Source organism: Phanerochaete carnosa (assembly GCF_000300595.1).
Source record: "Phanerochaete carnosa HHB-10118-sp unplaced genomic scaffold PHACAscaffold_9, whole genome shotgun sequence".
Lineage (NCBI taxonomy): Eukaryota > Fungi > Basidiomycota > Agaricomycetes > Polyporales > Phanerochaetaceae > Phanerochaete > Phanerochaete carnosa.
Window position 1 is genome coordinate 1,568,997 of NW_006767636.1, and position 25,968 is coordinate 1,594,964.

Consider the following 25,968-nt stretch of genomic DNA (forward strand, 5'->3'; position numbering starts at 1 on the left):
GAATATTTCCAGGGATTTCCCTGGATCGTCCTTGACCAGACACTGAGTGACAAGTCCAAGCACCCGCAATTCAAGAAGTTCTCGGTCACAGTCCAACAGATACAAGACGCCGCGACACTCTTACCGGAACTACATGCTCTAGGAAAGCTGGTGCTGTATGAGACGGATAGCGATCATGGGTATGTGTCTAGGCATGCAGCTTCATCGACACATACTTATGCTGACGTTCACACTCAGAGAACAGTTCAGGTTCCGGTGATAGCATGCTGTAGCAACGCGTATAATCCGCAAACGACATCTTCCTCCTTATGCGCGTACAAGATCGGACCTCATTTAGTTCATCACCATGGCGATCTCAGGCTATACATACGTCTTCCAAACCGCGCCTTGCGCACTCGATAGCCCCGAGGACGACGATGGACCTGACTGGCGCGGCGCGAGCACGCCAGAGGAGCAGTCTGCCACCGACGCTGATTCTTGCTACGGCCAGTGCGGCTCAGGGCGGACACCGTGCGGCGGCAGATGCAGTCGTAGCTTCGGTGTATGCGGTCGCAGTCCGTGCGACGCCGGCCGGCAAGGCCAAGGCCAAGCGCCTGTCACTCGTGCTCGTGAGGCTTTCACACGAACAAAGGCAAGTTCGAGCATGGCGTCTCTTCAGGGTTGCGGTGGTGTCGCTCTGGCTTTCGCTGCGGTCGTTTGCCAGTAGACTTACCGTCTATTGACTTAGTAAACGCTTATTACTTCACGACTTTGATGTCCGCGCCATGATCCTCACCGCCTTCATAGACGAGATGAATCAATGCCGCGGCATGCATGTAGTGCTACTTATGACGTATGTTATAACTGATGATACGTATACTTTAGAGAAGGCAGGTTCGTGTACTACCAAACACATCTTCCAGCTGTGCGCGAAAGCGTGGATACGCTATTACACACCATTACTGTGCAAGTTGTCCAGATACCTATCCAATCCCAACATATACAAGCACAATACCTGGGATTGACATCACCTGGTGCGACGTCAGGTGCTCAGCCAACACCATGTACTACTATACCACGCCGACCACTCGCAACCACAGTGGTAATGACTTAAAGCACAACAATAACAGATCGCTTGAATGCATTTCAGTCCTTCCGCTTCCTGAATAAAACCTTCGCTGTTCGATTGGGCGATGTGGTAGTGCCAAAACGGAGCACGCGCGGTATCTCTCCGGGCTTCTCCATGCGAACATCGTACGTCATCACAAGATGCGCCATCATGGTCTTCAGCTCGTTCGCAGCAAAGTACCGTCCCGGGCTACGATGGTCCTTCAATGCGCTGACCTCGAAGACCTGGAAATAAAACTCACCAAGCATGCTTCCCAACGCCAAATGGAAGGAACTTCATACTTGTGTTGGCTAATTGGTACTTCGTGCCTTCGCCCGTCTCGTCGGGCATGTCGGAAAAGCGCCACGGCTTAAAGACGCACGGGTCATCGTAGTACTCACGCTGGTCGTGCGTTGCCATCTTCGAGGTCGAGACGCAGCTGCCTTTGGGGATGAATGTGCCGTCGGAGAAGGTATAGTCCTTCAGCACTTTGCGTTCAAGGAATACTATGCGAGGGTATTGAGCATGTGTTTGGTACTGCGAGACGCGGGGCGTACCGATGCCGATACCTTGGAACCGTTGGCACTCCTTCAGGAAGCTGTCAACTTTGCGCATCTTCTGCAGCGAGTCCTTCGACCAGCCATGTTCCGCAACGATAGCTTCAACATCCTCCCGCAGCGGCTTCATATACTCTGGGTGTGCTGCAAGGTGGTACAAGGCGTGAGTGAAGCTCTGAAAGATCAGATAGTCAGTACGCAATGTCGAGGGTGCCAAGGCTCGTGGCTTACCATGGAAGTCGTGTGAATGGCAGCAAAACAGACCATAAGTAAACGAGCGGCCAGGGCCCTCGGTTCACGCTCGACCCCTTCTGCGGCTTCCATGAGCCACTGGAGCAAGTCATTCTGATCCGCAGTACTTCAGTTGTAGGCTGATGACAAAAGTGCACGGCTTACAGGCTTGTCTGTCCACTCGTCCCCACATTGTTCCATCATGGCTCGCCGCTCCTCCATCGTGGAACTCAGTAAAGCATATGTACGGTCTATGGTTCTGTCGACCCTGTTGATCAGCCGGTTCGCGGTCCTGCAAGGCATCATTTAGGGAGTAATGATCTCCGAGTGCGAGGTAGCGACTTACGGTTTGAGGAAAACAGGTACTATGTTCAGTATAAGCCCAGTCTTGACCACGTCCGTTGTGTAGTTAACGCTGATATCCAAGAATTCTTGATTACGGCCTAGTTCCCTGTCAATACGACCGCAGCAGAAAATAGCAAAGACGGTTACAGAGAGGGAGGCCAACGAAGATACGGGCACTCGTCCGAGCGACAACCTGCATAACAGTATCCATTGCGGGCATGGCTATCCATTCTATGTGGACAGAACTTTGGCTGAATGTACCGGTGAATGGGCCATAAAATTGGATGCTTACCGTCTTTCGCAGGGATGCAGTCTGCAAATGCGTTACATATCTCGTCGTAAATCGCCCCATACAGGTAGCTCAGATTGCGTGTGAGCGTCGTCTTGATAATCGGCACATGATATGTATCTTTCAGCGCTGCCACACCTAGCGCGTATTCGAACTCTAGGGCCTGCGGGAAAAATCTGGTTTACTTGCTGTGCGGATCAACGAGCCATAAATACTAACCTCGGACACGGCTACAGCGAAAGACATCTCGTCGTCCGGTGCGCGTCGTAGCTCATCAAGGAGCTTAGGGTCTGAGACAATATAATGCCAATACCGGCGAGTCGCTATCCTGAACGGGCTCCCACCGAACTGCCGCGTCGAAACCGCTGTCAGCAGCAGCGCAGCGGAGACCATGTTCAGCATACCTTCGCATGCCCTTCTGCGAGCATCTCTTGGCAACTGATCATGAACCTGAATGCTCCCCAGTAAGAGAGCAACGGGGCCGTCGGACCTAGCGCAGGTACATTCCTGAGCTACACGGAGATCAGGGTAGCCTTGGCGGTACGAGATCAGCGGGTATTCACTTGCCTTGTGCTCTTTGAGCCAGTTCAGGAAGTATAATGCCGTCGCAAGCAGAATGATGCCGTACGTGAACGTCGGCGAGTCTAAGAACATGGTAGTGACAGGTAGGGGTGATTAGTTTGGTGTGGATGCTCTTTATGTGGATTTATAATATAACAGCCTCCTCACAGTGTTGGCATTCACATGGTTGCGATCAACAGTCGAATGCAGGCAGGGCGATCAAATGAAACATCCTCCCGTGGGTTAGTCCACAGATCATTGTCACTACGGACATGAGCAGCCTGAAAGGAACATGAGATGAATAATATGGCTACGTGTCAGTATGCCAGAGAGTCAATATTTCAGGGGGCTTTCTAGCGCATTTCTGACAGAACGCATACAAGATTCATATCAGTAACGAGACCTGTAAATAACAGTAGATTAGGCCTGAGGCCTGAGGACATATTGTCTAAGTCTCGTAAACTATCCAGCGCTCGGAGAGCGAGACTGTGTCGGACTTCCAAAAACCGAGGTGCAGTCTCTGCCAAAGCCGGGCCAACTCCGATTTTGTGCTCGAGATCATAATGGCGCCGGCCACTTTACTTAACTCCGCAAATGTTGTAAACTTTGATCGCACCGGCGACACCAGGCATTCCGAATAAAACGTATGAGATTGCAGAGAGAACACAAAAAGTACAGCTAGATAGCATGGAAGACTATTGCGACACAAAAGGTTGCAGAAGATAGCATGCAAACACGACCATCAATACACCGAAAGCGCGAACGAGTCCACGAAACGGCGGCCAACACAAGCTGCCTAGACAGCCACGGATCCTCGCAGGAGGACTCCACCACACGATCGCCAGAGGACGCACCCGTCCGCCTGGTGGCGCAGAGCGCTCTTTACTCCATGATTTTGCCCTGAAAAGTCCACGAGTGCCCAGCTTCTGCGCGGGAGGAGAGCAGGCCCGTCTCACGCGGCCATCCGAAGGCCCAGGGACGCCAAAGCCTGCTTGACGCGAGCCTCGAATCCCAGTTGTTGTCGGCGGAAATCTTGGAGCGCAGCCTGCAGCTGCTCCACACCAACCTCGGAGCCCTTCGGGAGCGCACTGTGAAGATACTGCGCAACCTCTTCGTCTGGGCGTAGAGCGATGGACAAGGAACAGACAGCAAAGGCAGAGAACGAGGATAAAGACGTGAGCAACGGCTGGAGATGGGAGAAGTGCGTACCACTGGGTTCCACCGCAGACACTCGCGACGGATGTATGTCTTCGCATTCGCGGTCTCGGCATTCTCCCCCGCCTGGGACCTCGTATTGACATACACGCCGCGATGGGTCTGACAGCCATCTGTTGATAGCGGCGGCTTTGAGTGAACTTAGAGATACTGGAGATAAGACAGAGAGATCAGAAGTGTGAGAGGCCGCCAGCTCCGTACAGCTGTTAGCATCTAGTGACTGCGGTGGTGAGCGAGAATGTAGAAGAGGGTAAGCGGAGAGAGGTGATTGGTATGTTGAGTACTGGCTTGCTTTCATTGATGACACGATAAAAGCCTGCAGGAAGATGACGAAGTCAGTACAGCCCGACGAGGTGACGGCTCCTGATGAAGAGACTCTGTCGTCAACACAGGTGGCGAAGACGTACCTGGGCCGTCGACGCCTCCAGGAGGGAGCCAACTACGTCGACCGCCATACTCTCGGACGGTGAATTGCTTGTCTCCGATTCCGAAATGTCCTGTAAAAGAAAAGAAGGGAAAGCAAGAGGAAGGCGGGGAGACAAAGCCAAGGGACGGTGTACAGGAAAGTGTATAGAACAGTGTATGGGACGAAGGAAGTTGAGCGAAGCTCTTGACAATCCAAATTAGGCGGCACAGACAGGAGACGACATTCTTGCGATTTGCTCTCGGCGAGCCTCTGCGGTCAGCACTACAAGGAAAGATACGAAGGCAGGCATTGGAGTGCAAAAGGAAAGGTGAACAAGGGAGGGAACATAAACGAGCCGTAAAAGCAGATAGGAAGGGCTGGACGTGAGGAAGGGAGATCACACTGCGAAATACAAAGAAATGAGACGTGCCTTGGTCTCCAGTTGCAGGATGCTCCAGCGCGCTATACACAGCATCTGGCAAAGCTAGTCAGTTGCGACCTCATGAATGTGCGGGAGGCTAGAGGACCAATAGGAGTGACAGCACCGTTCGTGGACGCGGAAGGTGACGACACTAGTGAAGAGCATGAGTACGCAGCAGGCTCTAGGTAACGTGCACTCACCAATAGCGTAGGTGTCACAGATATTTTGCCCCTGACTGACACCTGTTACCGTCGGCTTGATGGGTATAGGAGGACGGGTATCGTCCTCCTCTTGATTCACCACAAGTATATGTGGCCCAGGCATATGAGTTGCGGAACCGGGAGGAGTGGACCTGCTAGAGTTATGCTGTACCACGCGCCAAGTGAGCCATACTGTTAGGAATAAGGATATGTGCCGCTCACAGCTGTGAGTTTATCGAGCCTCGCACGTTCACGCTGGGCAATAAGCTCGCGCATCTTCTTAATTTCTTGCTCTTTCTCCGCTAATGCGGCTGGTGTAGCTGGTTCCGTAGGTAACGATGTTGCCCTAGTCGTATGCAGGGAAGGCGACGCACCCAATCTTGTCGGAGGCCTCGATGGCAGCTGCGAAAGTGGTGGTTGGTGACCATTCACTGCCTCCTCGACCTCCTCCTCGCTGTCGCTGAGGTCTATAACGATACGTCTCGAGTGCGTGATGCCCGCGAACGAGTTCGTCTTGCGGCGGAAATTGTGCTGAGGCGGATGACGGTGATGATATGTATGTGGTCGCGCGTCCATATCTACGAAGTCGGCTGCCACGGGGCGTTTGGTATTTCGTCGTGAACCTAACGAATGGGGCTGGGGGGTACCACTCCCAGATGACGAGCCGTCCGATGCGACACCGTTCCTTTCAGCAGACATGGATCGAGCATATCCCTCCAATTCTGAAAATGGGGGAACAAGATGACTTGATGATATAGAATCAGCAGACATCTCGCGCGCCACCGAAAGATCAGGAAGCTGAGATGTTGAGGGGTCATCACCGGTAGACAAGCCAGGGATCAGCTCATCCACGTCCATGCGGTCGTCAGCATCAGTTGGAGCGCTAACAGGTTCGATGCTCTTCAGGAAGTCGTCTACCGTCACTGGAGCAACCGCCGGCGTAGGTGTCGTCTCTTTGACGTCCTTGAGCGGGGCGACCGAGGAAGATGACGCTGTTGCGGCAACTTGTTTCTTCCTGGAAGCCAGAACTGCCTTTCGGGCCAGCAGTTCCTGCCGCCTTTGCTGTTCCATGTCAATTAAGCTTGGCGACGTCGGCGCGTCTTCAGACTGCATCGGGATGGCCGAGAGAGATGCGCTTGGAACGAAGGGTGCCGCCGTAGCTGAGAGCGGGGTCCCGTCAACACTTGAGGATGCCCCTTGTGGTGCTGTAGGCTTCTTCGGTAGGCTGGGATGAGGGTCACCCACTGATAGCCTGGATATCGGTGCACCTCGTGGCCTTTGTGACGACGCCGATGGCGACAAGGGCTCCGGAGAAGCATACGCCTGAGAAGGGAACAGAGGAGGAGGGAGACCGGATGTATCCAGGTTCGCTGGTAGGCAGAGGTTTAACTCGATGAAGACATAGTATATGATCTCACGACTGAGTCCGCAGTTTACGAGATAATCAGGAGGAACGCCCCACCCTAACAGGTCAAGGACGATGTCTTTGGCAGTATCATACTGAGCTTGCGTCACTGTTATAAACCGCCAAAATCAATACGTGCACGCATCAAGTACGTTCATTTACTGACTAGCAAGGCCAGGGCGAGCATGCTCCTCGTCAATCGAGTACATGTCGTAGTCAGCCACAGGTGAATAACGAGTAAGGTTGGGTGATGACTGAATGGAGCTTGGTGGCGGATCGTACAGAACATGGGAAGATGACTCCGTTTTCACGGAAACAGTTGATATTGACGGCGACGGCGGAACTAGTGGCGAGAGTATTGGCCTCTCCTTCGGCTGCTTGATGGGGGCCGAAGACGTTGGTGGGACCCGCTTGGGGACCTGCGGCGACTTCGGGGGTGGCATCGACTCAGAGTCACTGATTTCTCCTTCTTCTCTAAGATCTTCATCTACGTCCATAGGTCCAGGTGCTGGAGGTGGCGGCGGTAGTGTAGGTGGCTGGACGGCTGTAGCGGGAGACGAGACCGTGGGAGTCACAGCAGACACTGAAGACGACTTGGCGTACGGGTCCTCAGAACCGTAGTCTAGCTGGATCGATGGCGGGCCAGAAAAGAGAGGTCGCGAAGGAAGGACAGCGAGCGAATCCGTTCCATCGGAGCCCTTTCTTCGTTTAGATTTCAAGGTCTTCAACGCAGCTGCACGAAGCGACGCAGCGAAGTCCTCGGCGGGCGCAGCAACCGGCTCCTGTAATGCGCCGATCGACTGTTGTACAACATTAGATCCAGACATTAAGAAAATCCTAGCCAGAAATGCAGTCCGTGATTAAAAAGCGAAGTGGGGGGAAGAGGGAGCGAAGACGTCGACGGAGAGACGAGTGCATCCTTGGGATATTCGCTACGCGCGCTTGGAAGCGATAGCGCGCGCACGGACCACCTTGTCCCTCGCTTTCGCCCTCGCAGCACCGAGATAAATGTTCGTGTGTACACAGCCGAAACCCGGACAGCTCATAAAATACAACGATTACAGTGGTTAAGCGAAGAGGTGGAACTCGAAGTGCGGGGCATATTCAACAGCCGTAGAATAAAAGGTCCGTGATAAAAAGTTCGCCAATTGATCGTAGACGATAGACATATCCCAACATTAATCGCGTGAAGAGTGTGAAGCCTCGGAAGGACATTCAGAGCGTCATTGCAAAAGCAGTCATAGCAGAAGCAAATGCCATCAGTGAAAACTTCTTCCCGAACCACGAGGCAGCACTATTAGGAGTTGGTGCAGGCGTAATTTGCGAGCTGCTGCTCTGCACAGCGCTGCTGGAGGTGATGATTGCACCAGTCAAACCCGTAGAAGTTAGCGAAGCGGGGGATGGGCTGAGTGTAGATGCTTCGGTCGACGGGGCAGTAGCCGTGGCAGATGAGCTCGAGGACGTAGTGGCAGAGAGAGAACTCTGAGAGCTCTGGTTTACAATCTCGAACGTGGGGCTCTGGTTGCCGGAATCGCCGAGCACTATGAAGAACATCCTATAAGACAACACAGAAGATAGCGCTGCTATGTCTGTCGCTTACGGGCTATAATGTAGGTCCCGGTCGGCACATTCGGGACCGTAATCTCCACTGAAGTATCCGTGATGAAGAAGCCGCTTGCCAGTGGAGTCTCTGTTCAATGAAGCAACTCTTCATATATGCCACTAACGCACCGCCTCAAACCTGACTTACGAAGGAACAGGTGCTCTTGATCTCCATTAATCGAACCCAGAATTACCGACCCTTGCAAGTTGGTGATGTTCAACAACGGTGGCAGGTCCGAGTTATCCCTATTCGGACTGCATGAGCGTTTCGCCCGGTGGGCTGAGAACCTGCGCGCTCACCAAGTGACATTGAACTGATGTCCCACCACCCAGACTGTATCTGCCGTCGGGCTGGTGATGTTGGGGTTCACCACATTCAGCGTACTGCGGGGAGCGACGGCCTCAGACTGGAAGGGCACTGCTATGACCGGTGCCATCAGGCAGGATAACGCGAAAAGTATAATCGACCGCATATTGCGCGGGACGTCTGGGACTCTTGCGGGGGTGTTCTGGGCACGGGGAGGAGGTGGAATCGCGTTGGACGGCGAGTATCTCGTCAGCTCGAAGCTTGGCTCTTGAACTCGGCGGGGTCATACCATACGCGAGTGACGGCATCAGAGACATCCCACTGAAGCGCAAGGCGGGCACCGCCATCGGAATGGCTCAGTGTGGCAAAGGCCGGCTGTGACTGTTGGCTGCTCAAACTTTCAACTTTCAGCAGTTTCAACGTTTATTGTCACACAACAACAGCACGGCGAAATTTGTATAGGATACAGGATCGACTAAGCTCTATTTTTGGGGCTCGCTTGGAGCCACGCCACAATTCTATAGATACAGCGCAGCACAGTACGATACGCTTGCCTGTCCCAAGCCATCGCCGGGTGAGTGAGAAGGCAGCCGCTGCAACGAAACAACGCTAATGCTACATCCATACATTCAGTCTTCTACACGGTATTTCATTTTCGAAGGCATACCAGCCCACTGAGGGGTCGCGGCGAAGCGCCATAAATAAGTCCGTCCAAGCCGCGACGATGGCTAACTTCCACCGTTACGAAGTTGGAGGCGTCCTCCCACCTGAGGGGAACGCAAGTCTAGGAAGCGCGATGCAGACCGGGATGTACTGGGGAAAGGAGTGTCGGGCGCCGAAAAGCGCGCTTATAAGGTCCAGGAGACCGTAAGCACGCCCTCATCTAGAGAACCGAGTTGCTGAAACAGGCCCGGTGTCATATCTGTACCAATAACGCAGTAAGCTAGGCTGCCTGAGATTAAATGAAACATGCGAAAGCATACCAATGTCATTAGGGCCGCAACCCGGGCACTCGTCTGCGACCGTGCCCGTAGCCTTCGCACCAGTGACGACGTTGGTAACGGTGACAGTCTTGGATAATCCACGTGAGCAAACCCAAAGGAAGAAATGGGAAGCGGGGCCCCGTACCTGGCCGCAGTGAGAGCCGCCGGAGTAGACAGAGGGCGACAGGGCGATGACGGTATCGCTGTTGACATTGTTCCAACCGCAGGCACCGAGACCAGTGTCATACCAGGTGCCCTGAGGATGACGTTGTAAGCCGATATGACGCGTTAAGCGAGGGAAACTGCACGTACCCTTCCCTCCCGGGTGGTGGACCGCTTCTCTGCAGGAGCAGCAGAGGCCGCGCCGATAACAGCGAGGGAAAAAAGAACAGTGGCAAAGCGAGTCATTGTGGGGATCGAAGAGAGTGTAGTGCGCTGGAGTGAAGGGAGGAAGGAGGCCTGTAGTAGGGTGGCGGATGAGGTAGAGGTGGGAGTGGGGAGCGAGCTGTACTCGTTGGGGATTCAAAGTTGTCGGCTAGGTCTTCTTATATTTTCGCGGCGACAGTCGTATAGCGCGCACTTCGCACTCGGCTCGCGACCCTCCTCCGTGAAACTACCAAACATCACGGTGCGGAGTCGGCTTCCAGGCATGAGTACCCTCGGAAACGATGTTTCCGTTCTCAATGTGGCACTAGAAATTTCAAGGTGTCGGGCCAAAATTTGACGAGTAAATTTTGGACCTCTGGCATGCCTGTCTCGTATGCACCCAAAACAGAGGCAGGGTTCGTCTATTGGATCTAGACCGTTAAAAGATGACATAATCAGTTGCGCGCTCTAAACATTTGCTAGACGCCGGACAGGAACAGGGCACTTGCCTCTTTTGACTCCGGAAACATCTGTCTTATGCTCGCGGTTTCCAAGTCTTCCAGTGTGATTGTAGCGCGTCCATACACAATCTGGCCTTAGCTGTCCAGTATTCGAAAGCAACTAGGATGAGAGAATATAAAATTGTGGCAGAAACCTGTCTCAATGACCGCCCGACCCATGCCGCGGCGGGTCCGAGACTTTAGGCAAACACAATGAGTTCTCGACACATAAAGCCGATCTGATCGAGAACAGCGTACCTGTGAGCTCATGTAGGCGCCACTATGCGGACGTCTTCTCGGAACGGAGTTCACCAGATTCAAGAGGCAATAACTGCCGCAGGCTGTAACAGGGTGAAGAAAAAAGTGAGCGCTGGTATCGTCTTGTCCTCGGAGACGGGCAAAATAGTACCCAAGGGATCCGAGGTGTTTGAGGGGTCGTGTGCCGTGATATGGGAGTCATGATTGGCCGGCGATGATGGCGAATGAGCCAACTTTGGCCGCAACGGCTGGTCGACGAGGGCGGCTGTCTCAGCTCTGAGCTCCGTCTAGAAAGTCGTTCATCGCAACTAGTACTCAGGGCAGTGGCCTGCCTGTGATGATGAGCCTTCAGTCGACGCTTCGTCATAACCTTACGGCGGCCGATGCCTACTTATGTCTCGGCGAGGCTTGAGCTTGAAGCTTGAGATCTTGAGATCTAAACCGACTTCAGAGGAGATAGCTCTGTATTAAATAAAGCATCTTACTAAAAATGTGTAACAGGAATTATAATACCACTGCATACCACGTGATGACGGCAATGGATGTGATTCATGTGAAAAAACCCCGTCCAATGTGTCGGCATGACTTGCAGAAGATACAGGGAGCGATCCCAGGCACACAAGGTGCGATGGGGTAATAAGACGGACGGCCTAGAACCTGGTGGGAAAAAGCTCCGCGAGCTGTGAGATGCATCATACATCGGTAAGCAGGCTGAGCTGGCCACATGCGACGACTCATTCTGGCCGCATGAGACTACTGTACCACAAGTGCGTAGGGTCAAGACAAATCCTTGCGAGGCCTGACATCCAGATATCTCCTTAGACGAGAGATTTCACGACGTGTGGAAAGAAGCACTTCAGCGCGAAACAGTCGCAAGCCTGAGATGCGGCGTTGACGCTTGTTTCAAAGACCTGTATATAAAATCCCAGCCATAGCATCGAAGAGAGGTGATAACAGTATGTAAACTCTTACATATAGAGCGTGAACCACGTTCGGTATACGTTAGTGAGTCGGACCTGGGTCTGGCAGCAAACACTCGCCTTGCGTAAGTGGTGAACGAAAGTAAGCAGCGAGATTGCTCAGATAACTGGAAGAATGATATCGATCCCTGCGCACAAGATTATCAAGTAGATATGCTTGGAAAATGCAGGAAAATGATGGGATGATTCGAAGGCCATGGACTGCGACGGAGTGAAGACACGGATGCTTTTACGTTGAGGCGCATCAACTTGATGGGACTCGGCAATCTCCGCAAGGGCTGTCCAGGGTCGCGTCATTCGCCTGACTGAGCCCAAGACCGCGAAAGCACGGAAACCTCGTTAATTCTCCTTTAGATCTGGACACTTTTGCTGAACACACAGAGAGGAAGTTGAGATAACGGAGGTCATGTCTTCCGCACCGTCATACGGGCAAAGTCTTCCGGTAATCTCACCTCCATCTTGACGCGTGAGCTTATGGCGTCTCAGCTCAGTAACAGGACCAGGTTGACACACTCGCTAGTCTGTCCGATACTCAGCTAGAGCTGCTGTCTGATGTGATTAATACGATAATTGCCGAGTTTTGTAGCCGCTGATGTTCACAACCGCAGGTTCGCGATCTATACCGCGAACGGGTCGCGATAGAACGCGAGTACGCCACCAAGCTGCAATTGTTGGCCAAGAAAGCTGCCGATAAGAAGGCAAAGAAAATAGTCGCTCTAGTAGTTGGCCATGAGCCCGCCAAACCAGCGCAAGACAGCGCCATTCAGAGCAGGTAGGGGCCAGCGTGGAAACCAAATACTTGGACTGACGTGAATCACAAGCACCCTGAACCGCGCGTATTCTCAACTGGTCTCTTCCATAGGAGAAGCGGGTCAGGACCACATGAACTTAGCTGATTCTCTGAATACACAGGTCGTTGAAGCACTGAAAACGACGGAGAAACGCCATGACGATGCCAAGAAACGTCAGATGCAGTACTTCCAAAAATTGCTTTCTGAAAGAGACAAGGCGTACAATGACCGCCTAAAGGTAGCTAATCATCCCGTACGGAACGTTTGACAATCCTGACAGAGCCACGTAGACCAAACAGAAGGTAGCTGTCAGCTCTTCCCCCTGTTCCTTGCAGTAACTCACATTGCGCAGTATGACGAGGAATGTTCCGAAGTGGAGACATATCGTCAGAAGCAGGTGACTTCATGCATATCTCACACTCACCATGCCGCTGAGACTCTTGCGTAGGAGCGCTCTACCGACGATAAACATGCTGAACGCGCAGCGAAACAATTTGAGCAGCAGCAGATCGACATGCTGAATAGCAAGAAGTGTGATCGATTTCGATGCTTCGCTCCATTCAGCTTGCTGACTGTTTTGTAGCGTGTATCTGATTGCGACCGTTGTTGCAAACCGGACCAAAGCGAAGTTCTATGGAGAAGACCTCCCCGTGTTAGAGGACGTAAGCGGCACCTCTGTCACGATAGGCTTCTATTGACGCTACTCTTACCGATCAGCAATTCCGTATGCTGGTCTATATGCTCTGTTGCTATATATTAACGTGTCCGCAGAGCTTCTCCACACCCAGCTTCTCCGCAAATTTGCAGACATTGTCATACAGGCTCAGACGCTTGAGAGCCACTACCTTGACGTTCTCAAGGCACATGTTACTCAGACGGAGACAGCATTCCAGGAGGTTGATCCGACGAAAGATCAGGAAACTTTTATCGACCACAATGTCATTCAGTTCTCTGCCCCTTCGGACTGGACGTTCGAACCATGTGCAGTTCACTATGACACCGTGAGCGACATTGTGTTGAGTGAACAGCCTAGGTTTTCTCACGATTAGCCCAGTCGGATATGAGCGTGGAGCCTGCACCAAAAGTCTATTTGCAGAACCGACTCGCCAAATGCAAACAAAAGCTCCAAGAACTCGAACCCGTAATGAAGGTCAAACGTGCGTATTGTGGTTCATATCTCGGCGATGTCGGCCCTAATAGTGACACAGGCCAGGAGGTCGAACAGGCCTCAAAGCTCGTGAGTACCTACACCGAGAAGCCCACCCTCGGCAACGTGGAAGAGGTCTCCGACGTAGGTCTCGAGAGCGCGTTGACGAGGCTGGAGTACTGAGGGATATCTTTCACAGGCTTATCTGGATGCTCAACATGAGTTATCGTTCTATGCAATTTCGGAGGCTGTGCTCCGCGCAGAGATCGAAACCATCTCTGCGGCGCTAGGAGGTAAGTGCCCGTTTTCATTCTTGGCAGCAAACATGAAGTGAGCTTCCGGATTACGTGACAGGTGACGAGGGTGCACAGAGCCCACATACTTTCAAGAGCTCTTCTTTCTCCATACCCACGCAGTGCGCCTACTGCAAGGTGCGTCAGATGATACACTCCTGAAGTCTTCGCCGCACTGATCGTGTGTTGCCCAGTCGTCTATTTGGGGGCTGAGTAAGCAGGGTAAGACCTGCAAGGCCTGTGGCATTTCGGTCCATGCGAAGTGCGAGTTGAAGGTGAGTCAACATGCACGATCTAGCGGGCAGACGACGGGACTGAACTATCCTCCGGCAAGGTTCCAGCCAACTGCGGTGCACCCAAAGGCGGACACGGCCACCACTCTCACCTTTCAATTTCCTCCAGCCTATCTCGCTCTCGCTCGGACTCCCGGGGTAAGGCATGTCCAATTCTGAGCACAGCAATGGCTCACCTCCGCGGCCAGCTTCTAGCGCTTCGACTGTTTCGACCGCAGCTCCGTCGTCGTTCGTGCCACCCGACCGAGCTTCTGTTCTCTCCGAGGAAACCCACCCCTCTGCACGTATTATCTTCGAATTCACGCAGACCTCGCCATTTGAACTTTCGGTGCAAGGTGAGGTTCCTCGCTCTAGGGGTCTTCGACGTTTTCCTTAACGCTGGGTTGCTCTGCCAGAGGGCTCTGTCGTGCATATCGTGGAAGAGGATGACGGCTCTGGATGGGTCAAGGTTATGGACGAAGCCGGTGCAAAGGGCTTGGTACCTGCATCCTACCTTGAGTTTGTCGATCCGTCAGAAGCGGCACAGAGCGCTCCTCTAGCACCCGCGCGAGGTCGTACTCAACAGGCCTCCAAGAAATCTGGTGAGAAAATGAGTTGCTCCATCTGTCGAGTGGACATCTGATGGCTCGTGTGCTCACTAGTCCGTGGCATCTATGATTACACTCCACAAGGGCCGGATGAAATTGCGGTGGAAGAGGGACAATTGATCGAGCTGACTGCTGGGCCTAATGGAGGTCAGAACTACGCTGATGGCTGGTGGGAAGGTACGTTTACGACATCGCGCCCTGTCTCGCCGCCTACGTGACATGTTCGACAGGTCTAGATGCGAGTGGGAAAAAGGGCATCTTCCCAAGCAACTATGTGCGTGGTGTCTAACTTCGTAGGGTCGCAACACGGGGACTGAAAATTTTCCTGATAAAGGTCGAACTAGTGCCGTAAGGGCAAGGCCACAATTGGTTCGCGGGCTCGAGTGGCTGCGAACCTTGACTTATTCGATCTGCATTAATCACTTCGGAACTATTGCCCAGCTTGGTATCGCCAATCATAGCGTGCGTCGGCGGCAAGGCCTGGACCTTTCTCCGTATTATGCTTCAGAATGTTATCAGTTTTCCGTAGAAAGGCTCGGACAGTGGCCACCGCGCTGTGAAAATATTGTGTATCGAGTCGGTAGGCTTAACTTCGCGTGTCTGCATTATTTATGGCATGCATCAGAAGGTACCCAGTGCGGTGTCTCGCAGTCGCCGAGCTACAGCGGCTCCATATTTGGTAGCAGACGGCGCCACAAAGTAGGTCCGTCACCGACCTCGCCGCCCTGCGCGCGTTTTAATATGTCCTCTTCTGTATGTTGCGTGGGACTTTCTGAAGCATGTGGGATGCGTGCGACATCTTAGCTCGGGAGGTCGCATTCCTGGGCTATGGAGGGTAATCATCCTGCCCCTCAGGGTGAAGGCGCACACAACAGCATGCTGAAGGACGGCCATGCAGCTCAGACGGAGCGCCACTTCATTTCCTGCAGCACGTTCGGGACCTGCGACCCTATTTGCAAGGTTTCGGGGCTCAGGACGAATTGTTGAGAATTCGGCTAAGAAGCTGTACGCGCTTGTCCGGACGTTTGGATGCCAACGAGCGGAATCGGCATGCGAACGAGGGCTCTGGAAACTTCATGCCCACCTTATGGGCATAACAGACATTTGTAGGACCTTGTCACCGTGTATATAAGAGTTGAGCACGGAGCACACCTTGCCATCGTCAGAGTTATCGCCTAGCAAGTGCCGCACACGGCTGAACCTGTGTATTTCAGATCCGTCATGTCAACTATCACGGCAGGACTTCTCACGCCGCTCAACGGAGCACAAGAGGAAGACGCGGAGACAAAATTGGGCCGTTCACTCCGGAAGCGCTGTCGTTGCCCCCTCGCAGACGGGATTGTTGGTCGTGCTGGCGCGAGTACGCGACAGGCGTGGGCAGTACCGTTGCGATGGATGACTGCGATAGCGGTCCCGAAGGAGACGGCAAAGGCACGAGGGCGGGAGGCGGGAGGCGGGCGCGCGCTGACCTGGGCCGTTCCGCGCTCGTCCGCCTTTGCTCCTATAATCGCTGCCCATGGAAAGCCCTGACGGGTACCCTCCCGGTCTGAAAGATCCAGAAATCTATGGTAAGTGATGCCACCTTTCTCCTGTGCTACTTACCGACAATTTAGCACAGGACAGGCAGCGCAAGGCTTTGCCCGACCCTTCGAACAATCGGGCACGAGACCACATGCACAACATCACCGGCGCGATGGCTCGGCAGAAGTCGCAGTACATTGTGCGCAAACCGCTGCCGGTATGGCAGGCGAATCTTACGGCGTGTATACGGAAGATTGGCTCGTGTAACCATCTTGCTTCGTGCGATATGTTGCGCTACATTTGATGGTAAAGACAGGAGTATCGGCGGTCCCTGAGTATGACGTTTAGTACCACATGCGTTTCCCGTACCTCATAATGCTATTCTCGCCTCCCACTACCAAGTCGGGGCCCTTGGTACGAGGCGAGTCTGGAATATGCTTGTCCGGCAATACGCACGGGGTTAGTCATCAGGTGTAAGTGTTCTCCCTTAGCGATAGTTAGCCTTTGTTGAGGACAATCGTGAGAGCCACTGCCTACAACTTGCGACCAGACAAAAATCGTTTCTAAATTCTTGGATGATGAAAGGAGGTCATGGTCGCACTTCGGAGGATGAGCCCCACCATCTTCCCGAGCCTAGACGCACAGCGTCCGCGCTTAGTGCTCCTCCGCATCTTGCCTCAGTCCACGACGTCGGTATCAGCACACTCGACGGAAGCCATCCCGGACTGCCATTGTTCTACATCGCTCGGTCAACATGTCCCGAATACGGGAGGTATGGGCGCCGCAGCTCGAGGCCGAGATGCGCAACATACGGGAACTCATCGACAAATACCCCTACGTCGCAATGGTCAATATTCATGATCTTGCGACTTGCGAACCTCTTGTAACTCATATCCTGTTGCCAGGATACTGAATTTCCTGGTGTTGTTGCGCGCCCAATTGGATCGTTCAAGACCTCCTCCGATTACCACTACCAGACGATGCGGTGTAACGTTGACCTGCTCAAGATAATTCAAGTCGGCATCACGTTAGCGGATGAAGACGGGAACTATCCCCAGGACGTGTCGACATGGCAAGACTACAAAGTACGCCACTTGATACAAGATTCGATGTTATACACAGCGACACAGCTAAGTCCTGGCGAGAGCGAAAGCGCAGAAAACAAGAGAAAGGAGCGACGAGAAGATACATCCTCTGGACAACTACCTTGCCCAATTCTACCGCCCACCACCCACCATTGTTGTCCTCATGTACGGACCATTGGACAACGGCCCGTACGGTGAAGTCGGTAAGGGTGCAGGCATTGCGCCCGCCATGGCTGGTGTCGTGAGCGCCGCCATGCCCATCATCTGAACTTGGGCACTGGGCCCCTGCATATCCCGCGCAGGTCCCCGGTCTTCTCGCTCCGCAATGGTTGCCGCACTGCCTCGGACCGTCTCCGTTATGCCGTTTGGGACGGTGAACGTCTGACCTAGGCCATATAGCTTGCCGTTATACTCTGCGTCGTCGATAGTGTCGTTGAAGTAGAGTTCCCGCATCTTGAAGAATGTCGATGCCGTTAGGAGTGAATCGGAGCCAGCTTGGTGTGACGGTCCTATCCGCATCACCTGTGAAAGGCCTAAGTACCCATCTGCTTTACATGGATAAATTCGACACGTACTCCCAGATCGTCCGCGACATCCTGCAGGCCTCCTTTCAGCACCTTGCATGCCCGCATCATAAACTTGATGTCGTAGGTGGTCGGGAACCACTTCCTTAGCTTCTCGAAGAACAGTTCTTCACTAGTTGGTAGCGACTCTGCGGTCAGGAGCTTGACAAAGTATCCAAAATCGTAGCCACTGTAAATTGTCATCAGTACATTGCAAGCCGCATATAGCCGGCGATCGAGAGCAGGACCAGGTCGATTCTGCGCCCGAGGGCGCGCCCTAGCCGAGACAAACGGATCTTCACTGACCTGTGGAACGAGATCCATATCGTTTCCTCCGCAAGCACCAGCCCTGACGTTATCATCAGCTCCGCAAAGTCATTAGGCTCTATTCCCATCTCCTCATGTCGCTGTAAGTCGATCCCAGACTTCTGGAGCAGCTCAATGGAGTCTGGAGAATACATGTCGTCGCTGGACCGGAGTCAGTAAGATGACCTAACGCAGAATGGACAAGCCTCACTTCACGCTAAAATGAAAGTTAAAGGAACTTCGTAATATATTTGCCCTGGTTGTACCTACGATGCCGAAGCCTCGTGGCGGCCGCGTAACAGAGTCCCCGCAAGTATCAACTGCAAGGCGCGGCTCTCAATTGAGTAATGTATAGTGGTCGACCCAGGCATCAAACATCTGACTGGACGACATGACTGTTAATACGAACACGGACGGGACCAAAATTTACAATGCCACAGATCTACCAGCGACAGCGTGCGTATCGTAGATATTGCGTTCTAAGTTATGCTATGACCGGAGTACAATGCATGCATGAGCGAATTTAAAAGTGTACTTTGCTATGTTGTATGACGATGCTTGTATGATGCGGAAGTGGAGACAATGCAGATGGAATATGAGGATGTCCGTTGTGGGAGATGTCGAGGAAGCAATTAAAGTCTAATGCAAAGGCGGCAGCGCGGTAAGCCTACATACGGACGTAATCCGTACCGCCGATCCACACCCGCATCATGCGGAGGATATTCATGAACGTGTCGTTGTCATCGGCACTCAGGTCGAATTTGCGCTGGAAATCGGTGTTGTGCAAGATAACGCTGACGGCGTTTAAAGTGTTGAGCCTGGGGTCCGCGGTCTGCTCAGGTTGTGCGCATCCCTCATCTGGGTGGTACTCCTCAGGCTGCATGCCGTCTCCGCCGTTCCCGCCACTTCCGGCGGCGGCGAACTCAACAGGCAGAGTTTGAACCACAGCTTGCTCCTGCCCATAGGCAGGCGGGGGTCCGACGGCCGGGTTAGCGATGGCCATTGTATCGTATGTTGAAACGACCGGTTCGGGGACAGCATAGGTCGTCTGCTGCTGCGACCACGTGTCTGCGGACTGCTGCTCCTGCTGCCAGACCACTGGTTGCGGCTGCGGCTCCATTTCCTGCGGAAGGACGGGGGTCGGACTGGCCTGGTTAGTATTGCTTTGGTTGCTTAAAGATGAACCGGTATCTGCCACCTGCGGCTCGTGCGGCTGTTGCCATCTATTCCAGTCGACTGGGACACCCTGCGCATTAGCCTTTTGTTCGCTCGTGCCGTTGCCAATGTATCGCCCCTTGCGGATACCAACGCGGGTCTTAAAATTCTCGATCCAACCAGGGCTAGCTCTAAACTTGCCCTCGGTCTCGTACTTCCACTTTACGTTAAGCTCTTTGGCCTTGTTGCGAATCATGGCGTCGGTGAAGATCAAGCCAGCTGCGCTTTCAGACACGACCCAGGCTTTCATATCGGCCTCGAGACGTGGGAACTTGGCGAGTCTGCATACCAACAAAGTTAAGTAACTTTCGAGGAGACGATAACGCTCGAGTACGTACCTGTACTTGGATACTCTGATTGTAGGCTCGGCAGGGGTAGACAACCAGCGAACCTTTTCCTTGAGGATCTTGCTGACGGTACTGCGCTCGACATTGAAGTGCTGCGCGATGTCTTCCTGGCGGAGGTGAGGGTTCTCCTTGGCCATGACGCAGATGGAACGGCGGTCTACGGTGTAGAGGCGCCGCTTGCGATGCCTGCGAGATGAAGTAGGGACGATGCTTTCGACGGCTGTGGACTGCACAACGGAGCTGCGGGAGGCTGAGGAGGTGCCATTTGAGGCCATGCTGGGGGCAGGAGACGCCGAGCGGTGGTCCGAGGTGGAGTCGTGGCGAGGATGGGAAGGAACATGGTACGGAGAGTAACGGTGCACTTCGGGCACAGATCTCTCGAGACTGTCCTGCGAATGTCGTCTGTAAGCTGAGTTTGCAACATTAATGAGCTGGTCCGTGTTCGATAACTCCGGGGTGTTGTCGCGAGTAGGGTATTCCCAATCAACGACTTCATGAGACTAGACGAGTTTCAGGAGCGTGCTGGCGAGGCAAGAGAGGACATACTCACGGCGTAGCCCTCGTCCGACGGTATGCGATCTCTAGGACGTGCTTGTCCCTGACCGTCCCGCGCACTCATCCTGCCTGGACTGTTCTCCCGGAGAGTTTGAGCGGCAGGATCTGTTTCGTACGTCTGCACAGGAGGTCGAAACGTAGGAGATGGTTCGGTTGAAGTATTGTAGCTGTGGCTGGGAAAGTCGTGGGGATATGTGTAGCGGAGTGGCACCTGGCCCGAAGCGGTTGGGGGCGGAGTAGTGTACGAATTATCGCCTGCTCGCCATGCCATAACACTACGAGAAGGAAACGGAAGGGTGGACGAGCCACTCAAAGGCTCGAAATCGTGGCGAATGCTGCGATACCGGTCTTCGTAGTGCGCTTGCAGTTGAACGGTTTCCATTGTCCTTGTTCACGACGCTTTCATCTGTCGAAGCGACGCTTTTGTTGTTGGTGGCTACTGCTTGCGAAACAGCACTTGAAACGGCAGTGAATGGGCAAGAAAACGTGCCAGCTGGTGCGGATGTTCGTGTCCCTCCCCAAACCGGCTGCAGCGTGTAAGTCGATTCAGATCGGCTTGCGATCCGGCATAGCATTCAGCGACTCAGCGATCCATCTGAGTATTCTGACGGGATCCCTGGCGTAATTTCCAGCTACGCTGAGCCTTGAGCCGTTAAGAGAGATAGTTTGGATGCTGTAGGTACAGACGCAAGATATGTTTCCAACTACGGACTAGTATACCCTCTGCGACACGGTTTCACTACGTATTCAACGGCGTCGAGACACCAGCATGATCAAATTCCGGCGCACGCTCGTTGCATTGTGCAAATGCAGCTACAGGAACCTGATTGGACTCTGTTCATGCATGGAGTCTATTGCGGACTGACCATCTGCATCGTTTCGTTGCCATTCCGCCGCAGTCCGAACGCAACATCACATGCACGGCAGCATCTCTTGGGGGTGCCCTATCCAACTAGATAAGCAGAGATATCCGGCTAGCCTTGAAAGCAAAGAGACAGCAATTATTCGTGGTTGGACGCATATATGCTGCTTTGTCTTGTAATCCCTTGTAGACGGACATGTATGGTCGCTGGGTAAGACTTTACTTCTTGACTTTGGCCTTGTCTTTTTCAGACAAGCTGTGTCACATAGTCAAACCCTGCAAGGCATTAAAAATATAGGCTCAGCGTACCCTTCCATCGCGACATTCTTCATGATAGTCAGCTTGCCAGTTGAGGCAGCAGCAGCGACCTGTTGCTCAATACTCTTGTTAATCTTCGCACTGAGCTCCTGAGCAAATCTGAGCAATTTATCAGTGATATGTCGATTGTGGACCCGCACCTTGTGCAGCGCCGCACTCTTCACTGCGGCCGTTTTTTTTGGTGCAACATAACGCTTACCCTTCTTGGTCTGCGCCGCCGCCTTGGCCACCTGTCTTGACGACTGCCCTTTCTTGTTCTGCAAGCCTTTCGGTGCGCCTTGAACCATCCTGCAGCTGGACGGGCAGATGAGGGTTTGAGGCAAGGGCTGGCAAAATTGGGCGGCTATGATTCGCTTTCGGGGTTCTCCGGTCGGCCCAGCGTCGGGCACGACTTGCACAACGCACAACTCATACCCCACATTGGCCAGCACGATGTTGGCAGTTGCTGCGCGTCGTGTCCAGCCAAAGGTACTTGCCCCGCAGACGGTTTGTCGCCTGCCGTTTCGCCGCTTATTATAGCTTATTTATGTGCGCGTACATTCGACTGGCAGCGCGCGATACACGACCTACTCAGCCTCCCCAACAAGCCCGTTATCTCGTATGGCCCGCCGGGGCGAAGCGCGGACACCGGCCATGTTGTAACTGTCTTTGGATGCACAGGTTTCCTTGGACGTTATCTAGTGGCAAAGCTCGGTGCGTTGAAACACTCGTTCCTGCGTCATTACCGGACCCTAACGATCCGGGGTCGACAGCCAAGGCGGGCAGCCAAATTATTGTTCCATACCGCGATGAGGATGAGAAGAGGCACTTGAAGCCCATGGGGGATCTCGGTCAGATCGTACCCATGGTACGTTGCACCACCCGACGCGTCCCGTCCGCTTTCGCTAACGGCAATACGCACTATTCTTTAGGAATGGAACCTCCGTCGTGCCGACCAGATCGAGGAGTGCCTCAGACATTCCGACACCGTATACAATCTTGTTGGACGCGACTACGAGACCAAGTGTGTGAAGTTACGGCTGCGTTTGTCAAGCGGAATGAGCTGAATCACTCCTGCAGGAACTTCAAGTTTCGCGATGTTCATGTAGACGGCGCAGAGCGCATCGCGAAGATTGCTGCGCAAGCCGGAGTTCCGCGTTTCATTCAAGTCTCCCATCTCAATGCTTCGCTCGACACTACTTCGACATTCTACAAGTCACGTTTTGAGGGCGAAGAGAAGGTGAAGGCGGCATATCCCGGTGCAACCATTGTCCGTCCGGCCGCAATGTACGGTTACGAGGACAGGTTCTTGAACAATATGGCTAGTGAGTGTCCTCACGTGAGGTCCCGTGGGGCGCGACTTAAACGTTTAACCTTAGTCTGGCCTATCTGGTGGAAGCTGAACCATATGAAGACGAAAATTCGGCCAGTGCATGTATGTAGCTTGAACGTATAACCCTGGGAGTTCTAGACTCATCGAGCTTTGTAGGTTATGGACGTCGCCCAGGCTCTGACCAATATCCTTGAAGTTCCTTCGCTTCCTGGTCTGCTCAACCTTCCCGGTCCCTCGACGCTCACCTACGAGTATCTGCTCGCTCTTGTCTCCTCTGTGACCTGCCAGCCGCCGTCGCGCGCTCCTACCGTACCCAAGCAGATTGCGCTGCTCTCCGCACGGGCAGCACAGAATATCTGGTGGCCCGCATTGAGCCCGGATGAAGTTGAGCGGCGGTATATCAGCGACACCGAGGTTCCCGGCGATTGGGACAAGGTTGGCGTGGAGCCGACGGAGATTGAGGACAGCGCGATCCTGTACCTGAGGAGATACCGCTCCGCGTAAGTCTATCCCGGCCGAATCCTGTCCGCGCCATTTCTCACCCATTCACTCGCGCAGGGAGAACTACGTTCGTCCTGTCGTCCTGCCGCCTTCTCGCGAGTCTCCGGTAAGCATTAACTATGATCACGAGGTCAGGCTTTAACTGACCAAATGACAACACCTTCCGCGTTTGCAGTACGAGTTCTCATAGGACGCACCGCTCGCTAGCCGTCTCTAATATAGACAGCTTCAGAATACAAGCTCGTTTAACTCACGGGAAATTCCGCGCCCCATGAACTATGCATGGCCATATGGGTCCATGGAGCTTTTAAAGCAGCCTGGCGGCCTGCAAGCGATTGGACCGCCGTTGCTCATTTGTATGGGATGCTTGCGAAGGAGGGCTGCGCAAGGTACCCTCGAGGGTACGGTCCAGACTCTGTTAATTTATGTGCAAAGGGAAGTTGAGTCCCGTCAGAAAACAACGGTGGGTAATTGTGGGCGGAGGTGGAGACAGGGATTGGGCCACGAAACGGGTGCTCCTAGCAGCAGGATTCCGGGAGAACTAGGTGGAGGTTGTTCTGCGTCGTGTTAAGCAAGCACATGAGAGTTTTCAGCCCCGTAGATCGAGAAGTTGTTCGCCGTGGTCCGATAGAAGGGGCAGACGAGGGTGGCCCAACACATGTGCCAAGGGCAAGAGCCTGCCTCAGGCCCCAGGGACAGTCATTCCAAACGCGCCTTCTCAGGCCAAGCGATGGAGATTATTACTGTGGTGCTGAAACGGCTGGCTGCACAAAGCATTAGATTATTAGAAGTTTATTGGCTTTGAGCTGACTTCGTTCTATACAAACCTTGAGAGTGCGCTATAGGCGGGAGCGGGAGAGATTATTTAACTATTCACTTCAGACTCTCTGTTAACCTATAGATGGACTTATTGTAGCGCCCCTGCCAAAATTTGGCCGAACATCAACAACCCGACTCCGCACCGTTCGTCGTGCTTGCCGCCATCGTCACCTTCGTCGTTCAGCATGGTCAAGGTAGAAATCGTCGAGGAGCGCGACCAAGATGCTACTAACTCTCCCTATCTTTCGCCTTCGTCCTCGCGCACGTCATCTTCCGTCTCGCTTTCCTCCGTTGGGTCAGAACCGGATGGCGAGGAGACGTTTTACGATCGTCTGAGAGCCCTCGTCGACATCGTGCCCCCCACCACGCGCCACAAGATCTCTTCTCGCGTTGCTAACGCAGCGGGCTTTTTCAAGTCGGGTGGCAAGCTCGTCGGAAACCTCGTTTGGATAGTCACGACGAGCGCTCTCCTCGTGGGACTGCCTCTCGCGCTCAGCCTTGAGGATGAGGCCAAGATTGTGGCACAAGAGAAGGAGATGCTCGCACAGCAGCAGGGTGCGCAGCAGGTATGTACCGCTTGGCATATAGTTGGCCTGCGAATGGCTTGTCCAGCATCAGCGTGGACGCACCGTCCTACCATGCTTTCCTGCCGTCAAGTTCCCATACTGACACTCGCCTTTTTCTTCGTTTAGATGATGGCACCCTCCATGTACCCTGCTCCGCCTGGGTCGCAACCAAGCCAGAACCAACAAAAGGGTATCGTCCCGCCCGGCTTCTGAACACCTTCGCACACTCCATGACGTTTGTCCTTAGTTGGACATGTCTCTTACACTACACCCACGTCGCATTCTGTCTCCTACTGTATTTCCTCTATCTCGGATCCTCCGCAGTACTCGAAATTCGTCACGCCCCGCTCAATCCATGCATGCTCGTTTCCCCAGCCTCCTGACACTCTGTTGGTCTCTGCTGGATAGCATCTGCTTGTTTACCATATGCTTGACACGTAAGTCTTCCTTATGTATTTGCGTTCTTAAAACCGCATTGGATCCCTATAAACACGCGGTCTGCCGCGTTTGAGTGGTTCTTCCGAAATTCGACCACTTGTACCTCAGTTCCTGAAACTCTGCTCTTGCTCGTAGAAGATCGACTATGTTGGCGCACAGCAATTCGGCGAACTATGCAGGTTGACTATGCCCCACGTGATGGACATAGGCATCATAGACCCGGCTAGAGTTGCGTATATTCTCATCGAGAAGGGCGTGTTCGCGAGCACCCTGCTCGTGTTCGCTCTCGTTACTTTGACAGATTGGAATCTTGAGTCACACTGCACTGCGGCTTTGGAAGTTGACAGACCACGCTGAACACGCTGCGATTGCGCTAAGCGTGGTCCTTCGGAAGCGAATGTACGCACATATTGCCGGCGTGCCACACATGCAACAAAACATGGACAAAGAATTTGTAGTTCTTCGCGTGCTGAATCCTGTGTGATATTGCATAACGTAGAGCCCATGGGGTGCGCTGCAATGCTTGAAACGATGCAGGAGTCAGGCCTAGTCAGATTTAGGCTCCTACCGTCTTTCCGAGTGAGAAGTCGTCTACTTCGCACCATATTTTGGGAGATGCTTTCCATTTGTGTGAACACCGTAGAGTGGAGGTCCTGTCTGGTCTTGCACTTGCGCCCAGAAAATTGACACAAGTGCATGATGCTCCGAGTTCCTGAGGCCTCCGCTCGGAGCCTGA

The 25,968-nt window shown here is 53.4% G+C and overlaps 11 protein-coding genes across 11 annotated transcripts; 4 read left to right on the top strand and 7 right to left on the bottom strand.

Moving 5' to 3' along the window:
* Nucleotides 1-228: 228 nt before the first annotated feature.
* On the bottom strand, nt 229-3,190 carry PHACADRAFT_128033 (uncharacterized protein). The gene is made up of 11 exons (XM_007399700.1): nt 3,054-3,190; nt 2,914-3,016; nt 2,729-2,857; nt 2,513-2,672; nt 2,368-2,451; nt 2,222-2,318; nt 2,041-2,167; nt 1,876-1,989; nt 1,645-1,819; nt 1,350-1,593; nt 229-1,297 (listed from the first exon to the last, which is right to left on the bottom strand). The coding sequence occupies exons 1-11, from the start codon at nt 3,161-3,163 to the stop codon at nt 1,126-1,128; spliced, it is 1,515 nt and encodes a 504-aa protein (XP_007399762.1). The 5' UTR covers nt 3,164-3,190; the 3' UTR covers nt 229-1,125.
* Nucleotides 3,191-4,022: 832 nt separating this feature from the next.
* On the bottom strand, nt 4,023-7,544 carry PHACADRAFT_199476 (uncharacterized protein; the record flags this gene model as incomplete). The annotated part of the gene is made up of 7 exons (XM_007399701.1): nt 4,023-4,256; nt 4,693-4,782; nt 5,105-5,166; nt 5,219-5,263; nt 5,313-5,478; nt 5,535-6,826; nt 6,884-7,544. The coding sequence occupies 7 exons, from the start codon at nt 7,542-7,544 to the stop codon at nt 4,023-4,025; spliced, it is 2,550 nt and encodes an 849-aa protein (XP_007399763.1).
* A 673-nt stretch (nt 7,545-8,217) lies between these two features.
* PHACADRAFT_68005 (uncharacterized protein) lies at nt 8,218-8,696 on the bottom strand (the record flags this gene model as incomplete). Its single annotated transcript, XM_007399702.1, has 4 exons — nt 8,218-8,258; nt 8,318-8,407; nt 8,468-8,565; nt 8,620-8,696. Coding segments are annotated over 4 exons (306 nt in total), but the record flags the coding sequence as incomplete, so codon positions are not given.
* Nucleotides 8,697-9,116: 420 nt separating this feature from the next.
* On the bottom strand, nt 9,117-11,739 carry PHACADRAFT_262410 (uncharacterized protein). Its single transcript, XM_007399703.1, has 9 exons — nt 11,219-11,739; nt 11,125-11,169; nt 10,885-11,065; nt 10,734-10,816; nt 10,485-10,673; nt 9,922-10,406; nt 9,755-9,865; nt 9,610-9,697; nt 9,117-9,548 (listed from the first exon to the last, which is right to left on the bottom strand). The coding sequence occupies exons 6-9, from the start codon at nt 10,015-10,017 to the stop codon at nt 9,475-9,477; spliced, it is 369 nt and encodes a 122-aa protein (XP_007399765.1). The 5' UTR covers nt 10,018-10,406; nt 10,485-10,673; nt 10,734-10,816; nt 10,885-11,065; nt 11,125-11,169; nt 11,219-11,739; the 3' UTR covers nt 9,117-9,474.
* Nucleotides 11,740-12,027: 288 nt separating this feature from the next.
* PHACADRAFT_212588 (uncharacterized protein) lies at nt 12,028-15,435 on the top strand. Its single transcript, XM_007399704.1, has 21 exons — nt 12,028-12,155; nt 12,211-12,267; nt 12,322-12,485; nt 12,535-12,742; nt 12,795-12,806; nt 12,857-12,901; nt 12,953-13,035; nt 13,088-13,166; nt 13,222-13,228; nt 13,276-13,505; nt 13,559-13,661; nt 13,713-13,795; nt 13,851-13,944; nt 14,006-14,082; nt 14,139-14,219; nt 14,279-14,375; nt 14,426-14,572; nt 14,633-14,818; nt 14,879-15,001; nt 15,055-15,098; nt 15,159-15,435. Exons 1-21 carry the CDS (start codon nt 12,120-12,122, stop codon nt 15,174-15,176), a joined length of 1,974 nt encoding a protein of 657 aa, XP_007399766.1. The 5' UTR covers nt 12,028-12,119; the 3' UTR covers nt 15,177-15,435.
* A 1,673-nt stretch (nt 15,436-17,108) lies between these two features.
* On the top strand, nt 17,109-17,421 carry PHACADRAFT_57542 (uncharacterized protein; the record flags this gene model as incomplete). Its single annotated transcript, XM_007399705.1, has 2 exons — nt 17,109-17,192; nt 17,251-17,421. Coding segments are annotated over 2 exons (255 nt in total), but the record flags the coding sequence as incomplete, so codon positions are not given.
* On the bottom strand, nt 17,422-18,536 carry PHACADRAFT_262415 (uncharacterized protein; the record flags this gene model as incomplete). Its single annotated transcript, XM_007399706.1, has 4 exons — nt 17,422-17,952; nt 18,006-18,183; nt 18,300-18,461; nt 18,511-18,536. Coding segments are annotated over 4 exons (756 nt in total), but the record flags the coding sequence as incomplete, so codon positions are not given.
* Nucleotides 18,537-19,416: 880 nt separating this feature from the next.
* On the bottom strand, nt 19,417-20,136 carry PHACADRAFT_262418 (uncharacterized protein; the record flags this gene model as incomplete). The annotated part of the gene is made up of 1 exon (XM_007399707.1): nt 19,417-20,136. A coding segment is annotated over one exon (720 nt), but the record flags the coding sequence as incomplete, so codon positions are not given.
* Nucleotides 20,137-21,062: 926 nt separating this feature from the next.
* PHACADRAFT_262420 (uncharacterized protein) lies at nt 21,063-21,920 on the bottom strand. Its single transcript, XM_007399708.1, has 4 exons — nt 21,737-21,920; nt 21,588-21,685; nt 21,283-21,534; nt 21,063-21,229 (listed from the first exon to the last, which is right to left on the bottom strand). Exons 1-3 carry the CDS (start codon nt 21,881-21,883, stop codon nt 21,498-21,500), a joined length of 282 nt encoding a protein of 93 aa, XP_007399770.1. The 5' UTR covers nt 21,884-21,920; the 3' UTR covers nt 21,063-21,229; nt 21,283-21,497.
* A 108-nt stretch (nt 21,921-22,028) lies between these two features.
* PHACADRAFT_199484 (uncharacterized protein) lies at nt 22,029-23,599 on the top strand (the record flags this gene model as incomplete). Its single annotated transcript, XM_007399709.1, has 9 exons — nt 22,029-22,082; nt 22,148-22,289; nt 22,349-22,443; nt 22,508-22,599; nt 22,656-22,900; nt 22,955-23,010; nt 23,065-23,408; nt 23,467-23,515; nt 23,585-23,599. 9 exons carry the CDS (start codon nt 22,029-22,031, stop codon nt 23,597-23,599), a joined length of 1,092 nt encoding a protein of 363 aa, XP_007399771.1.
* Nucleotides 23,600-24,380: 781 nt separating this feature from the next.
* Nucleotides 24,381-25,266, top strand: PHACADRAFT_262423 (uncharacterized protein). The gene is made up of 2 exons (XM_007399710.1): nt 24,381-24,794; nt 24,921-25,266. The coding sequence occupies exons 1-2, from the start codon at nt 24,414-24,416 to the stop codon at nt 25,005-25,007; spliced, it is 468 nt and encodes a 155-aa protein (XP_007399772.1). The 5' UTR covers nt 24,381-24,413; the 3' UTR covers nt 25,008-25,266.
* The last annotated feature ends 702 nt before the right edge of the window (nt 25,267-25,968 follow it).

What these genes read in the sequence shown, in the direction of transcription:
- PHACADRAFT_128033 (XM_007399700.1), bottom strand. Translation starts at nt 3,163, where the DNA reads ATGTTCTTAGACTCGCCGACGTTCACGTACGGCATCATTCTGCTTGCG. An exon ending in AGTGAATACCCGCTGATCTC is followed by an intron (nt 3,017 to 3,053) that starts GTACCGCCAAGG and finishes CGTGTAGCTCAG; the next exon opens with GAATGTACCTGCGCTAGGTC. An exon ending in GTTCCAAGGTATCGGCATCG is followed by an intron (nt 1,594 to 1,644) that starts GTACGCCCCGCG and finishes ACCCTCGCATAG; the next exon opens with TATTCCTTGAACGCAAAGTG.
- PHACADRAFT_262410 (XM_007399703.1), bottom strand. Translation starts at nt 10,017, where the DNA reads ATGACTCGCTTTGCCACTGTTCTTTTTTCCCTCGCTGTTATCGGCGCG. An exon ending in CCACCACCCGGGAGGGAAGG is followed by an intron (nt 9,866 to 9,921) that starts GTACGTGCAGTT and finishes CGTCATCCTCAG; the next exon opens with GGCACCTGGTATGACACTGG. An exon ending in GCGGCTCTCACTGCGGCCAG is followed by an intron (nt 9,698 to 9,754) that starts GTACGGGGCCCC and finishes GGATTATCCAAG; the next exon opens with ACTGTCACCGTTACCAACGT.
- PHACADRAFT_212588 (XM_007399704.1), top strand. Translation starts at nt 12,120, where the DNA reads ATGTCTTCCGCACCGTCATACGGGCAAAGTCTTCCG. An exon ending in CGCAGTGCGCCTACTGCAAG is followed by an intron (nt 14,083 to 14,138) that starts GTGCGTCAGATG and finishes TGTGTTGCCCAG; the next exon opens with TCGTCTATTTGGGGGCTGAG. An exon ending in ATTTGAACTTTCGGTGCAAG is followed by an intron (nt 14,573 to 14,632) that starts GTGAGGTTCCTC and finishes TTGCTCTGCCAG; the next exon opens with AGGGCTCTGTCGTGCATATC.
- PHACADRAFT_262420 (XM_007399708.1), bottom strand. Translation starts at nt 21,883, where the DNA reads ATGGTTCAAGGCGCACCGAAAGGCTTGCAGAACAAGAAAGGGCAGTCG. An exon ending in AGAGTGCGGCGCTGCACAAG is followed by an intron (nt 21,686 to 21,736) that starts GTGCGGGTCCAC and finishes AGATTTGCTCAG; the next exon opens with GAGCTCAGTGCGAAGATTAA. An exon ending in AAGAATGTCGCGATGGAAGG is followed by an intron (nt 21,535 to 21,587) that starts GTACGCTGAGCC and finishes TATGTGACACAG; the next exon opens with CTTGTCTGAAAAAGACAAGG.
- PHACADRAFT_262423 (XM_007399710.1), top strand. Translation starts at nt 24,414, where the DNA reads ATGGTCAAGGTAGAAATCGTCGAGGAGCGCGACCAAGATGCTACTAAC. An exon ending in AGCAGCAGGGTGCGCAGCAG is followed by an intron (nt 24,795 to 24,920) that starts GTATGTACCGCT and finishes TTCTTCGTTTAG; the next exon opens with ATGATGGCACCCTCCATGTA.